Genomic DNA, 15834 nt, shown 5'->3' on the forward strand with positions numbered 1-15834 from the left:
TTATTTGCCACTGCCACTAAAAAAACAAACCGGCTGTGATTCCAAAAGCATGCTCTGTGATTAACTCCAAGGTGGCGGACCCTTTGCTAGGGTCACTCCCAACCATTTATATATTCTATGCAAAGACCAGTGCTTAGCGTGTACACAATATTCACTTAGAACAATTCTAAACCGTGGAAATTTGGAAACCATATCAAATGTTATTTTGTGCAGCGCATACCAGGGTAGCTGAGCATTTATGGATAGCAAAGGTACATAGTTAGGTCAAGAACGTATGCCCCATACAGGACAAGTCTCCAAGAGCAATAATCCAGGGTATCCGTTTCTAGGCAACCTCAGATGCCCTTTGAAGAATAAGCCAAGAGAATGGGTTCCATCACACTGTAGGTCTCAACTTCAAGCAGCACAACATATTGATCCTCAAAAAGGCTCATCGCAAACTCAAGACAGTTTACCCTTAATCAAAGATGCGATGGTGTACCCTGCAACATTCCCAAGTGGAAGTGTATTTGGAAGAGCAGTGTTTGCAGGTCTGTTTTGAACGAAATGGACTCACACGGGGGTGCTGAGCCTCAGACTAGGTTCACTCCCTGAAAAAAAAGTATTTGAGAGTACACATTGTCTGCAAGGTTGGTCTTTCCAAGAGGAAAGAGTGTGCGCTTGAGAGTGATCGTGAGATATCGGAGATGATCAGCTTACTAGACAGACACAGTGGAGCCCTCAGGCATAGGTGGTTCTGAATGCAAACTACTTTGATTAACGCATGTTCCTATGTTGTTCTTAGGGTGTTCTAATATACGCTTGTTATTACTATAAAACAACAGTTCTTGGAGAAACAGTCACTGAAAATATACATACAGATACACAAACGGCAACTTATGCTTACATGGCCCCCATAGGGGCAAATGTCTGGATGGGGCAGGTCAGAATCAAGCCCCAAGGAAGAGGATGTGGATAGAGCTCCGAGGGGTAAGTAGAGTGGCATGTCTTGATATAGCACGAACAAAGGTGGGGTAGAAAAACATTTGTGGGTACAGCAAAGAAACACAGGTCAGGATAGAGCACCCAAGACAGGCAGGTAGGGTAGAGGAAGCAGTAGCTAACAGAAGAGGGGGCAGGTAGTGCTAAAGCAGCCAGGTCGTCGCAGAACTGCATGTCTGGTTAAAGCAACCAGGTCTCCGGATACAGTCGTCATGTATTGTGGTAGCACCCAGATAGGCAAAGAAGATAAACAGAGCACAGGGCAAAAGGTCACGTCTGTCCAACAAAGAGGAGCCAGGGCAGAGAATCGGGAGAGCGGAAGGAAGTAGCGGGGGTTAGGACTAGCCCGGGAGACATGTATATGAAATAGAGAAGCCGAATAGAGCTTGCAGGAGAGGTCGGTGGAGATGTGGTCTCGATAATCCAACAGAACATATGGGAGCGATCGTGCATTGATATCCCATAAGGGGGCGTGTCTGAATTGATAGCACTGGTGTGAAAGGGCAGGTATTGACAGATGGGGAATGGAGAACGCTGCTGGACGGGACGGCCTGCTAAGATAGTGCGGAAAGAGGAAAATGTACCGTTAAAGATAATCAGAGGTACAAGTACAGTTACAGCGCCGGGAGTGGAGGTTTGAATAGAGATCTCCTAGCGCCGGAGTGGCGGCGGCCCATCCCAGCCTAGATCCGCCCGCCTATCCCACCCGCCACTCACCGCGATGGCAGCTGCCACGGACTCGGGTTTCTCAATCATACTGCAGGCTGGGCTACGGTGCGCGGCACCGCGGAGTCCGGACCGCGGTGCTGGTTCCGATTCGGGAGTTGTCGCGTCCAGAGAGGATGGGCGGAGGCGCGCGCAGGCTCAAGAGGAAGAGGGGAGCGCACGGTGACAAGTGGTCCGCGAGACAGACGTACGCACACGCACGCCAGAGGAAGTGGGCGTGGTCGTTTCTCCAATGGTAACTGACGATTGGCCTGGAAACAGGTCTTCGGAGGCCTCTTTATGACGATAGACGAGACTGTTTCATTGATTCCAGTTCGCGCCTGCGCCCTGGCCAGTGAGGTACACTGGGAGTTGTAGTTGATATACCAAGCTCAGTGAGGCTGTTCTTGCTATTAAAAAAGAGGAGAAACTGTGCATGGGTTGAAGCGAAAGCAACTTCTAGTAGCGCTTTTACTTTGGGCGGGGAGAGGACATAAGAGGAGAGAACACAACACCAGTTAATGTCATAATAGAGGTATTTCACTTTAGAATAAATATCAAGCCTAAACATTTCCATTGCATTGCAAAGTTTTTACGGTTTTACATTTCATATAGTTGGGTGTTATGTATGTATAAAATAGTTTTAATGTTAGTTCTCGCGGACAGCTCGTGAAGTGTTTATTATGCTCGTGCTTATGTACTTATTGTTATTTGAATGTGTTGCTCGTGCGTGATTCCAAGTCACAGGGGGGTTCTATTCTGTTACTGGACTTGGAAGCAGGCTGGGAAAGGAGGCAGTGGGAGGTCTTCTACCACCTGCATTGGTGTTTCATTTGACAAATAAACTGCTTGCAATTACATGAATCTTTGGAGAATTCATAATTACAGTGGGCAAACCATCACATTTACAGGCAGGGGTTTCAGTGGGATGAAAGAACTGTGTGGAGGGGGTCTCTCAAAGCGGCGTGGTCGAAGGAATTAAAGGCATGGCTTAAACACGCCTAACCTGTGCTTAGCATAGTGTGCCACAGGGCTAACATTTTGCTTCTTCTGTCATTGCATCCACATATATAATACATCACGTAACACTACACCTGCAAAATGCCAGGACTATTGGCTTTGTCATTGGTTGTTATTTGCATAAGATAAATAAACAACAACAATGGCTTTGTTCTGTATAATATTGAAAATGCTTCAGTTCTGAAATGAGACTGAAATAACTAGAACAAGTCTTTTTGAAGTTACATCAAAGGAAGGGAAGGATGGTAGTGCTGCAGAGTTAAGATTTTTTTTCACCCTGAGGGGAAGGTCAACAAGCATGTGCAATGCAATAGGTCTCGCATTACTGATAGTTTGAGGTATTGGCTTGGCAATTAATAATTCAATGCCAATAGCTCACACTTTCAGTAATGCGAGACCTAGTGCATTGCAAATGCTTCTTTAGTGAGCCAGGAACCAGCATTGTATGTCTCAGTGCAGTACCGCAAGGTGCTCCTAAAGGTCCCGAGACCTAGTGCATTGCAAATGCTTCCTTAGTGAGCCAGGAACCAGCATTGTATGTCTCAGTGCAGTACCGCAAGGTGCTCCTAGAGTTCCCTTGTGAGCAAGGCACCAGCACTGCATGTCTAGGTGCAGTACCGCAAGATGCTCCTAGAGACCCCTAGTGAGCAAGGCACCAGCACTGCATGTCTCGGTGGAGTACCGCAGGCAGCTCCTACAGGTCCCTAGTGAGCCAGGCGCCAGCACTGCATGTCTAGGTGTAGTACCGCAAGCTGCTCCTAGAGGTCCCTAGTGATCAAAGCACCAGCACTGCATTACTAGGTGCAGTACCCCTAGCTGCTCCTAGAGGTCCCTAGTGAGCAAGGCACCAGCACCGCATGTCTCGGTGCAGTACCGCAAGCTGCTCCTAGAGGTCCCTCGTGAGCAAGGCACCAGCATCACATGTCTAGGTACAATACCGCAAGCTGCTCCTAGAGGTCCCTCGTGAGCAAAGGCACCAGCACTGCATGTCTACAAAGTTGGAGTTATTGGCATTATAAATGGCAATGTTTTTTACCTAGCAAACGCAAGGAGATGATGGAAGTAACGCTGAAACTATTCAGACTCTCACCCCCAGTCACAGATCTGGGTTGAATCCATCATCATTCTTTAGCTCACTTAGCCACCTCAGTTCAGACCCAGTCATATGAATCAGTCTTGACCCTGTGCCTCATGGCTTTCAGCGGTCCGTCCATCATCTCCTTGTGTTTGCTTTATTCGCCCTTAGTTGGCAGGGTATGCCCAGACGTAGGTCCCTTGCTCACATTGACACTGGATTCAAGCTAGGCTGGCTGATGAGGGCTGTTAGCCTGAAACCGGTCCCAGGATGCTTGTTTCCGGTCCAGCGAAGACATGGCTTGGCAGTTTGGGCTGGACTGTTCCCATGAGGCACATGGTCAAGACTGATTTGCATATAGCTGTGTCTGAAATGGGGTGGCGAAGTGAGCTAAAGAACGCTAATGGATTCAAGCCAGATCTGTGACTGGGGGTGAGTGTCTGAAACTTTCAGCTCTCCGTCCATCATCTCCTTGTATTTGCAATGTTTTTACCTAGTCATGTTACAGGGTGCAGTACCATAAGTGGCCAAAAGGGGATCTTTTTTGGTCACATATGGTAATGCACCTTGCAGAAGATATGCCCATAATGCATTACATGCAAGACAGTACTACGAGTACATTCAAAGAGCGATATCCATACATACAATTAGTATCTTTGAAATGTGACAAAATAATTATTACATTAATTTTGGGTTGGGTTGTACTCTGTGTGGGGCTGATGAAGGGAAATTTATAGACAGTTTCATATAAATGTGAGATGTTCTAGTGAGTGAAGTAACCACTGCCAGCCTAGCTTAGAACCAAGTGTGTATCCTGCTTGATGCATTTTATGAAAATAGTGCCTTGAGGCTGTATGTAAAACCTAGGGAGTAACAACATATGGAACAGGGGCTGTCCTCATAGAAGGTTACAAGAAGAGACAAGGTGGTACTAAGGAGGGACTACTAAGCCTATTGACCAATGAAAAACCACCATTTACAAAGGACAGGGACAGGAGCCAATAATAAAGATGGGCGGAAAGTGGGCGGAGCTTTATGCTCATATCCTGAATACAGCATGTCACTTAAAGACAGCGCAAGCTCTGCCTAGGCGAGACCTAAAAATTGAGAGTCCAATAGGGACCCGCGTCAGCACCTGCTTTTTAAAACTGCCGGTGCTGAGCACTGGCAGGGCGCGGCCCACTTAAAGCCCTGTTTACAGGGATATCCGAGTCAGAGCCGTGCCTAGAGTCTGGCTTGGCTTTAAGAGCACGTGCCCGAGCTTAGTCATGACAATTGTTTGTATGTATTGCTTACTACCCCTGCAAGTTTTTGAAATATTTGGTAAGCCAATCATGCAACAAATATCACGTAAACATATGATAAAGTCTCCGCAAAATTGCGAAAAGTGAATTTCTTTAACAGGTAGAAGTATTTCACCTTATTACGTACGATTATATCCGGTGCTTGAAGTGGAAATACAGAAGTGCAGACACTCCTTGTCCCAGATTACCTGCTTGCTGCTGAGAAGTGCTGGTACTCTCATATTAAAAACACTGGAGCAATGCTAAGAAAAGTTGGTACTATCCCTAACAAATTAAAGAAGTGCAGGTAATGAGTACCTGCCCATTTAAAGCACTGATTAAATCATAGGACTGCAAGGCATATGCAAAACGAAATCATTTACAAACCAACATGAACTTAGATTTGTTTTTAAACAAATGTTATTGGAAAATGTTCATACAGTGCTTACATCCGCCATCCAAGAAGTGTCATATATCATTAAACAATGCAATTAGGTTGTGGAACAATATGTAGATAAGAAAATATGAAATGAAAATCCTAAATCTCAACAGGGATCGACTAGTAAGCGGCTTCTTGGGGTCGACAGCTTGATCCACCCATTCTGCAGCAAACATACAACAACTTTCTGTTATAGGAAAACCCTCTTCTCTGCCCCTACCCCGCCAGTTGTGCCTCGGCCCATTCCGTACCCCTCAGAAAGCAGAGGCCACCTCAAATCTGAACAGGCGGTACTATGAATATTTAGTGCCCCCTAACCTCAGGATAATACTACGATGTCAGACCACCTGCTGGGCATCCCTCAGGGCGACTCCAAGCCCATGTCTGTTACAGTCATTATAGGGAACCAAGCATCTCATCAGGGGAAGGTGGGTCTGGGTGCTGGAGCTCATCGACCAATGCCTCCCACGCCCTGGCCACTTCTATCGATCCAAGGCCTCTCTTGGCCTCCCGGAACAGCACCTCTCTCTCGTAACCCACCTATGTCAGCAACTCTTTTTTCCAGCACTCCACTCAGGGACCTCTTGGTGCTTTCCAGTTCCTAGCAATCTCCCTCTTTGCTAGGAGAAAGGCTAAATCTTGAAACCGACTCATGACTTTATCCTTGGCCATGTGTGGGACCCAACATAAGAGACAATGACCCCAAGTACACAGGACTTCCTTCTCTGTGAGCTCAGCTGGTACCCCTGAGATCTCCTCACAATATTTTTGGAGCTCTGGGCAATTCCAAAACATATGAAGGAACTCTACCTCCCTCACCGCAGACATTTTGGCTCGCCTATCACAAAGTGTCTGTTAACCCTCCCAGGGGTGAGGTATGCTTGGTGAAGCACAAAGAAATGAATAAGCTTAACCCTTGCATTCCAGGAGACCTTGGGTATACATTCCAAAATGGATGTCCAATCTTTCTCCAGTATGGACACCCCCAGATTCTCCGCCCAAGTGACCCTAAGATTATCTAGAGGTAGTAGTGAGTCATCCCTCAGTATTTTATATAGACAAGTGACAGTTTTAAAGGTCCCCGAAGAGGTGACCAAGTATTGACAGCTTTCTGCTTGTGTGTTGGTTCTGCCATGCTCGTCCCCCAGTGTCTGGGGACTGTTGTCGTCGCCACACCATGAAGAAGAAAATGGCCCTGTGGTAGGTCATATTATGATCAGAACTCCTCAATCGGAAGTAGCATATCAGCGTAACAGAGGAAGGTTCACACCGTTGTTGAGCCTCGAGTGTAGACCAAAACTCAGTGCTAGAGCAGAGAGCCTGCAGAGACCTCCCCACATTACTCTCCAGCAAGTCCATGGGAGCATGATACACCGTGAGCCCCCAGGTAAGGCAAACATCTGGACTCCCATTTTAAACTCCCTAGTGTTGCCGGGGACTCCCTTGCCGCCAGTGTTGGAAAGATGCAGGACTTCTGGCAATTAACATGTGGGTCTGAGAGGGACCCAAAAAGCTCCAGTAACTGGTGCACTCCAGTCAACTCCCTAACCATGTCATGCAGAAATAGCAAAAGGTAATCCGCGTATCACGCAATGTAATGTGTTTGTGTGTCTACTGTAATACCCCCAAAAGGACCCCCCAGCCCTGGCATTTCAGTCCAGAGGCTCCATCACCAGGGCAAACAAGCATTTACAATGCAATGGTCTCGGCATTGGTAAAGTTAGAGCTATTGGCATTGCTCATTACATTTGTTTATGTCTTTATTTTTAAAACATTTAAAGAAACGGCATTGTTATTTACAATGTCAATAGCTTAATCACTCTCAAATGCGAGACCTATTGCATTTGCACCCACACACAGATTAAGCTATTGACATTGTAAATAACAATGCCGTTTCTTAAAATGTTTTAAAAACTAAAACATAAACAAAAATAATGTCATGAGCAATGCCAATAGCTCTAACTTTACCAATGCCGAGACCATTGCATTGTAACTGCTTGTTCTTAATGAATGGTTGTCAACTAAGGCCCTAATGACGTTGCTCGGTCTCAAATTGTTTGGTTTGCACCTAATCGCCATGTTGGAATTTCCATATTATCCAACGTTCACTGGATGTCAAAAGTGAAACACGCTTTGCCTTGATTCAATTTGAATGAAAGAAAGTGCTGTTTTATTTCCTTAAAAAACACAGCACTTCCTATTAAAATGTTAGTTTTAGCAACATCGTAACATATCTCAAAGCAATTACAAATAATTAAGAGCATCGCAGAGACCTTGTTTAAAGGGCAAAGGGCCTGTGCACAAACCCACCTGTATTATAAAGAATATAATGATCAATACAAGTGAATGTTTACCGATTTTGGAAATGTCGCTTTCTTAGGGTTTACTAACGCTAGCTGCTCATTTTCCAGCCAGGCTAAGGAAAAAGGGGAGCATGTATGCATGACTGATAACAAAAAAAAAAAAAGAGACACAGTGAGCTGTATATACTCTGACAATGGAGAGAGAGTCACAGGGCAATCTTAGGAATTTATACTTCTATCAAGAATTAACTGAAAAGTGTTCCACCCCCACCAGGGTAGTTTGGTTTCTGGGGAGAGGGCACTTACATAATTGCGTTCTAAGGCAGAGGGTCCTCGTGTACATAGGGTTATGGGCTAGAGGGCCCGGGTGTATTGCTGTTTGCCAGACACAGAACCCTCAAAGAGTCTGGGTTCTTTGTGCTGCCCTTCGGGGAGGATATGGCTGTGAGGTTTTCAAATCACAACTGGAAGGAGTAAGGCGCACTGGTAAGACTTCTTTATTGAGGTTTACCAACCGGCCCTTTCATAAGCACGCAGTAATGTTTACGTTTGACCTTAACAGAACCATTCGTGAAAATGGAACATTGGTGTTTTCTAAAACTATTTGTCATTGAGAACAGCTGCTCGAGGCTGTTGCAAGGAAGACCGAGAACGAACACTCTTAGATGCTAAACAAAGATTCTTCTACTGACGCTGCTTCTAGCAAAACACTGGTGAGAGGCAAGTCCATAAGGAGGGAGTGCAGCACAGCAGTTTTGTTTGTAAGCCACTGAACCCTTTACTTCCCATACACAATCAAGACAGAGACACGCAAAGAGGGAGGTTTTGCAACCAAGATTGAAAACATGGATTTTCACCCACCAGCTGGCTTTAACCCTTAGTTACTAAAGCATTTCTAGCACCAGAAGGCCCCGTTGCGGATACAGGGCACTCTACAAAACCCCAAAATAAATAAATTGAACAATCCTCTCTACTAGGTGGGCAATGCCGACCTCGCTGAATGGTAGCGGAGTAGTGGTGAGAGCTCTAGCCAGCCACTAATAGTGGGCTTCCTGTGCAAGAACGATACCCTAAATGGCACTGGGCATTCATACAACCTGGTGTGCAAAGTAGGTGCGGCGCAGTCAAGGGCTTACAGCTACGGGCAATATGCGCATATATGTCACCTATATATCCGTTGAGGTGGCCAACTCACCCCCTCCCATGGCCACTGTCAATTAGGTCCCTACAAAGAACCCAGAATCCCTCTAAAGCTACTTATTCTGGATGCAGGCCACCCCCAGCAAAAAGTACGGAGCTTTCGAATGTAGTTTATATCCCTTTACACAACTCTAGACAGAAACAGCACTCCCAACGTTGGACTCTCATGATTGTCATTCATGAAATGACTCGAACAGACCCTTCCCATACTTGCTCACTGCACGCCGCCTGCATTATTTCAGTAACAAATCCGATGTCCTTGCCCCTTCACACACATGCCGAGCATGTATTGTTCGAGTCTCTAAACACACCTGGGTCTTAGGAAATGCCTCCCGACTCACAGGAAACAGGAATTAGATGTATATGAAAGTGCTGAAGTTTACAGCGACCTATTTCCGAAGTCTTTCATACAACCAGTGTCAATGAAGGTGCGCGCAGCGCACATGCTAAGTAAGCATCCTTCCGAAATCAAAGGGAAGTAACTTTTATGCAGTGCCTGGGGTGTTCGATAATCAGGGTCGAATTCACAAAATGTGTGAACCCGTCTCGGACTCAAAAACACTATTCTTCTTTTGCAGGGCTGCAGGAAATGCGAGCAGCCTAGTTTGTAATATTCGGTGTGGTTGTTGGACCCAGTAACACTTAACTTGCGAGGAAAGCCATTGAAAACGTGCCATGGACGAATGCCTAATATTGCTGCTGAAGGTATGAATGAATAGCGGACAAACGAAGGAATAAGTGTTTGGCGAAGTACATAGACGGATAAATGAGGGACTCGAACCCACGTTTGAAGCAGGATTATGACGATTTAATGAGGTAACGTAAGAGATGTACCGCTACACGGGTGTGGGTACAGGGGGAGAAGGGGGAACAGGTGGGTCGAAAGAGGGCAGGGGAGAGATCGATAAGGAAAGAGGCATGTAAACAAAGGCAGACATGAACGACTGGGTGAATTCAACACTGATCAAAAGAACGAATACGCGAACTGGATGGCTTAATGTGAGAGCAAACAGCTTAATTAACAAGTGGACCGCTGAATTACTATGGGTACAGACGATTTATTGGTTCAGTGAGTGAACAGACAGGAGACCAGGCGAACCGAGGAGCTGAACACAGGGTAGAGTCGTGAATAAATAAAAGATCAAGCGGTGCAAACAGTCGCAGAAGGTAACCTTATGTGTGTACGCACGAAAAGATCGATACATAAACGTATAGGTGGATACGCAAGTGGATCAATGGAGTAAATAAGTGTTGTAGCAAAGTGAAGGATAAATTAATGGGTGGACACAACAGGTGAATAAACGGGTGCTTGGATAGAAGGATTGGTGGGAGGACTGAGTAACTGGGTGGATAAATTAAACGGGTGCTTGGATAGAAGGATTGGTGGGAGGACTGAGCGCACATGCTAAGTAAGCATCCTTCCGAAATCAAAGGGAAGTAACTTTTATGCAGTGCCTGGGGTGTTCGATAATCAGGGTCGAATTCACAAAATGTGTGAACCCGTCTCGGACTCAAAAACACTATTCTTCTTTTGCAGGGCTGCAGGAAATGCGAGCAGCCTAGTTTGTAATATTCGGTGTGGTTGTTGGACCCAGTAACACTTAACTTGCGAGGAAAGCCATTGAAAACGTGCCATGGACGAATGCCTAATATTGCTGCTGAAGGTATGAATGAATAGCGGACAAACGAAGGAATAAGTGTTTGGCGAAGTACATAGACGGATAAATGAGGGACTCGAACCCACGTTTGAAGCAGGATTATGACGATTTAATGAGGTAACGTAAGAGATGTACCGCTACACGGGTGTGGGTACAGGGGGAGAAGGGGGAACAGGTGGGTCGAAAGAGGGCAGGGGAGAGATCGATAAGGAAAGAGGCATGTAAACAAAGGCAGACATGAACGACTGGGTGAATTCAACACTGATCAAAAGAACGAATACGCGAACTGGATGGCTTAATGTGAGAGCAAACAGCTTAATTAACAAGTGGACCGCTGAATTACTATGGGTACAGACGATTTATTGGTTCAGTGAGTGAACAGACAGGAGACCAGGCGAACCGAGGAGCTGAACACAGGGTAGAGTCGTGAATAAATAAAAGATCAAGCGGTGCAAACAGTCGCAGAAGGGAACCTTATGTGTGTACGCACGAAAAGATCGATACATAAACGTATAGGTGGATACGCAAGTGGATCAATGGAGTAAATAAGTGTTGTAGCAAAGTGAAGGATAAATTAATGGGTGGACACAACAGGTGAATAAACGGGTGCTTGGATAGAAGGATTGGTGGGAAGACTGAGTAACTGGGTGGATAAATTAAACGGGTGCTTGGATAGAAGGATTGGTGGGAGGACTGAGTAACTGGGTGGATAAATTAAACGGGTGCTTGTATAGAAGGATTGGTGGGAGGACTGAGTAACTGGGTGGATACATGGTGGCTGAACACTAAATCAAAGATTCGGGGAAGGTGATGGAGTGGACGAGCTCGTGGGGTTCACTTCATGTCTAGCCGCCCCGTACCTCCCCACGCTGGTAAAGCTTGCCGAGGGCAGCCCTGGGTGCCAGGAAGTCCCGGTGCCGCAGATTCTTGGCGCTGCTCTCCTTGAACCACATGCCGGGCACTGGAGAGGCGCCACCAGGACGTAATGCGAGGCTGAGTGCCCTGAGCGTATCTGACACTCGGAGGCCCTTGAGAAGCGAGTTTCCGCCCACCGACTCCATTGTAACAGTCCCCTGGTGGCCCGGGAGCGGCTGCGGCAGCCGTACGACTGGGAATAGTGGAACCGGTAACTATAGACCTGAGAGGCTAGAGCGGCTCACCCATAGAGTCTGAGGGTGCCCAAGCGGATGGAGCCCATGAAGAGGCGAGAGCGTCTCAACCAACTGTATCTCAGGACACCAGAGCGAATAGAGTCCGGGAGGAGGCTAGAGCGTCGCACACAACGGAGTCTCAGGTTCCAGAACGCACAGAATGAGAACGTAGCGTAGCGTGCTTGTCACTGATGATGTGTCTGGGCTTTTGGCCAATCAAAAGCCACGTTTTAATATTTGTAATCGATTCTACGTCCCCGGATTCTACTACTTCCCCGGTATACTTTTACATTATTTCCTCTGCAAACCTTACTACGTTTTAAATAAGGGGATCGTAGAATAGGAAGTGACTTGTATTATATTCTTAGCTCTCGAAAGGAGGGAATGGAAGAAAACGTGTAAAGGGGAGAGAAAGCAGGGCACCACCGCCTTTCTCCGAGGCAGAGCAGAAATGCCTCGGAGAAAGGCATCGGCATTTTCGGATTCGGGGGCGTGTTTGTCTTTTCTCTCCTCCAATAAAGAGAGGACTTTTCCCTTGTTGATATTTTTCAAGAAACAATACGTTGTGTCATGAGAGAAGTATTTTATATCTAATGTTTATTTTGTTTTACTGCATTTATATAAAAGAAGAATATTTAAAACCACATGTTTATCTATACAAAAAATACAATTAAAAATCATTACATGTTACATGCATTCGATCATATCAGTTAAAAACATATTACAATACATGTCATATGCGTTTCCAAACAATGTGAGACAAATTATAAGAATCCTTTTATGACCAGCATAACAAGGAGACAGACGAACAACAAGATTCAAATTACTCTTTTCCTGTGCATATCAAAAAAACCTCAAATACAGCTTTTCACACATTAATATATTGGTGCGTTATTGAATCTGTATTGGGACTTTGATTTATGCAGATCCACTGCGTCGACGCGTTTCGATGGTTTTTAAGGATATGACCATCTTTATCAAGACCAAAATTTGTGCTGTCTCCGAAATACGAGAGATTCCTAAAACAGATCAAAATACAAACAATTACTTTTACTATTCAGGTTTGTTTTGTGTCTTGACCCTAGGGTTTATTTTATATAAAAATTGGCCCAATCTGGATCATATCTTTGACATTATCCTTGATAGGTTATAGTTAATACAACAGTTCAAAATGGTAACCTATTCTATGAATGTTCTCTTTTTTCTATATTTGAACCAAGGGATTCTGTTGTTATAAGTTTATTTATTCTATGTCATTGATTTCTCCTTGTCCTACATAGGTTCCCTTTTTATAATCTTCTAGTATGATTTGGCAGGTCTTAATTTCGTTATATGCTGTTCCTCACCTCGAATAAGCGAGACCCTTGTGTTAGCTCCTGGTTCAGTGGACTTTGAGCAAACACCAACTCTCCATCTATTTCTGTTCCGGTATATGTTAGTTAGCTAGTCGCCTATTCACTATAATGAAAGGAAAATATAACTCTAGTTAACTTGCGTTTCTGTTACTACGCTTGCTGAGTCCTGCCCTTTCCCTCATTCTGTTAACAGGGTTACCTTTTTAGGCGGTATTGGAGGTGTAAGTCGTGAACCTTCTTTCTCCTTAGAATATCAGGACCAGATGGTCACACCAAAGGAATTGGTATTATTTAATTTTCTTCGTTATCGGCAGCGTGTCTATAATTAAAAGAAAAGAGCGGAGGGATGTCTTAATAAGTCTACTCCGTCTATGTCCGTCATACTGTTCAGGACCCTACGATTCATTGCCTGCTCTTACCTCAATTGCGCTTTCATATGTCCGTCGTGTTTTCTTACTGGATCGGAGCCATCTCACTAACTTTTTCGGCCGTGTCTTATTTATTTTGTGTAAGGTAGATTCCTATTGGTCTGAAATCAACACGTGATACTGGTCGTACTTGTGAACATTTCTAAGCCGCGCCGTTATTGGTTGTTCATTAATACAGCTCACCTGGTGTGTGTTCTATCTTGTGCCTCATAGAGGTATTCAATAATTGGGGCAGAGAGGTCACATGAACACGCCCTTCCCCTTAGTGGATTTTTTTAACTTTTTCACTGTCATTCCTCGTGTGAACTTTATTGTTACAAAAATGTCAACAAAATGTTACCACGATCAAGAGACTTGTTTTTGTTAAACTTACTGTCACTTCTTGAGCGTTACTTACAACCTTCTCTTTCTTAATAAATGTCATATTACCGCATCTTTTGTGAATTGCTACTTTCTGCTCCTTAATTTTTAGTATAGAGTTTCTGTTTATATATTGCGTGTTATCCTGTCAAATTTTTGACCTTTTTGTTTTCTTGTCCGATTTTTTGATCTTTTTGTTTACACGAATTGTCTAAGGGCTCTAATTGAAATTAAAGATATTTTTCTATCTTAGTGCTCTGATAGCGATTGCTACTCTCCATCGCATTTTGACATGCATCTTTTAAACGTATAAATGCTGCAGGAAAAACATTTTTTGTTACTCTACGGATAAAAGTTTCATCCAATCTTCTCTTGAATTAAGGCCTTTTTCTACAGTATTCAGGTAACAAATAAACCATTGTTCTCTCTTCTTTCTCATGTAATCTATATTGCCTCCTCTCCTGTTTGTCGTGATCTTTTGCAATATAAACCACTTGAAATCGTTACAGTCATGGTTGTTTTTTACAAAATGGTCTACCAGAGGAGCATTTTCTTTTTTGGTTCTCAATGCAGATCTGTGTTCTAACAAGCGTACTCGCAGTTCTCTACCTGTCTCTCCTACATAGCCTAACCCACATGGGCAGGTTAGGAGATAGACTATGTTTTTACTGCGGCAATTGTTTAATGTGGTAGAGGTTAGATTTTTTCCGGAGAAGATGAAGTTTCTCCCTTCAGCGCATTGTGCGCATATTGAGCATGAGCCACACTTGTAATTACCTCTCGCTTTGTTGCCTTCTACTGTATTTTGTCTCTCTAGATGTCCTGGATATGTTCTCACCAAAGAATTTCTTATCGTTTTGTTTCTTCTAAATGAGAATAGAGGTTTATTGAGGTGATTTTCCATTTCCTGATTTAAAATCATCCAATTCCTATTTACAATATTTTTGATTTTGTTACTTATGTTCGAAAACTGGGTAACAAATACCACTCTTCCAGCTGCTTTGTTTTCCTTCTCTTTTTTTGTATCTAACAAACTGTCTCTATCATAGAACCTGGCTCTTTTTAGTGAGTTCTTGATTAGTTTTTTGGGATAACCTCTTGCTTCTAATTTGGATTTCGTAATCTCTGCATGATGGTAAAAGTCTGCGAGACTTGTGCAATTTCTCCGCAGTCTTAAGAACTCCCCAAAGGGTATGTTGTTCTTCTGTGCCTGGGGATGGTTACTCGTATATTTGAGGAGGGTGTTCTTGTCTGTCGGTTTGGTAAAGAGTTCCACCTGTAGTTCTCCCTTCACCTCTTTAATCTTTATATCAAGGAAGTTGACACTGTCCTCACTGTAGTGAGCCGTGAATTTCAAGTTGGGGTCTCCTAAATTGAGCCATTCCAAAAATTCCCCTAGTTCTGTGCTGGCACCGTTCCATATAAAGATGATGTCATCTATGTAACGGTGCCAGCACATGACGTTCTCATAAAACGGGGCGACCTCATTGAAGATGTTCCGGCGTTCAAACTCGCCCACATACAGGCAGGCCAGACTGGGAGCACACGTGGCTCCCATGCTGGTCCCTTTGGTTTGTAAATAAAGATCTTCCTTGAATAAAAACATGTTGTTTTTCAACACTGTGCGGACACATGCCATAATAAAGCCTTTGTCACCTCCTCTTAAGTTCTCATTTGTTAGGACTGTTGAGACAACCTCTATCGTGTCCTCCTGAGGTATATTAGTATACAGGGCTTCAATGTCCAGGGTGACCAAAATTTGGGTCACCCTGTTGAAGCCCTGTCCCTCAAAAATGGAGATAGCATGGGCCGTATCTTTGAGATACGATCTCTGTTTTTGCACTATGGGTCTAAGGAACACGTCTACATATTTGCT

At 44.5% G+C, this 15834-nt stretch overlaps 1 protein-coding gene and 1 long non-coding RNA gene across 2 annotated transcripts in view; one reads left to right on the top strand and one right to left on the bottom strand.

The window, feature by feature from the left end:
* Positions 1-1976, bottom strand: part of LOC146775913 (septin-7-like) — a 164342-nt gene extending 162366 nt beyond the window's left edge. The window contains exon 1 of the mRNA XM_085636941.1: positions 1699-1976. Coding sequence (XP_085493067.1) covers positions 1699-1737 — 39 coding nt within the window. The 5' untranslated portion in view covers positions 1738-1976. The remainder of the gene's footprint in view (positions 1-1698) is intronic.
* Positions 1965-15834, top strand: part of LOC146775916 (uncharacterized) — a 64110-nt gene continuing 50240 nt past the window's right edge. Inside the window, exon 1 of the long non-coding RNA XR_014971935.1 lies at positions 1965-2221. This is a non-coding gene — a long non-coding RNA (uncharacterized LOC146775916). The remainder of the gene's footprint in view (positions 2222-15834) is intronic.

This window comes from Triturus cristatus, chromosome 12 (genome assembly GCF_964204655.1).
Source record: "Triturus cristatus chromosome 12, aTriCri1.1, whole genome shotgun sequence".
NCBI classification, from domain to species: Eukaryota; Metazoa; Chordata; class Amphibia; order Caudata; family Salamandridae; genus Triturus; species Triturus cristatus.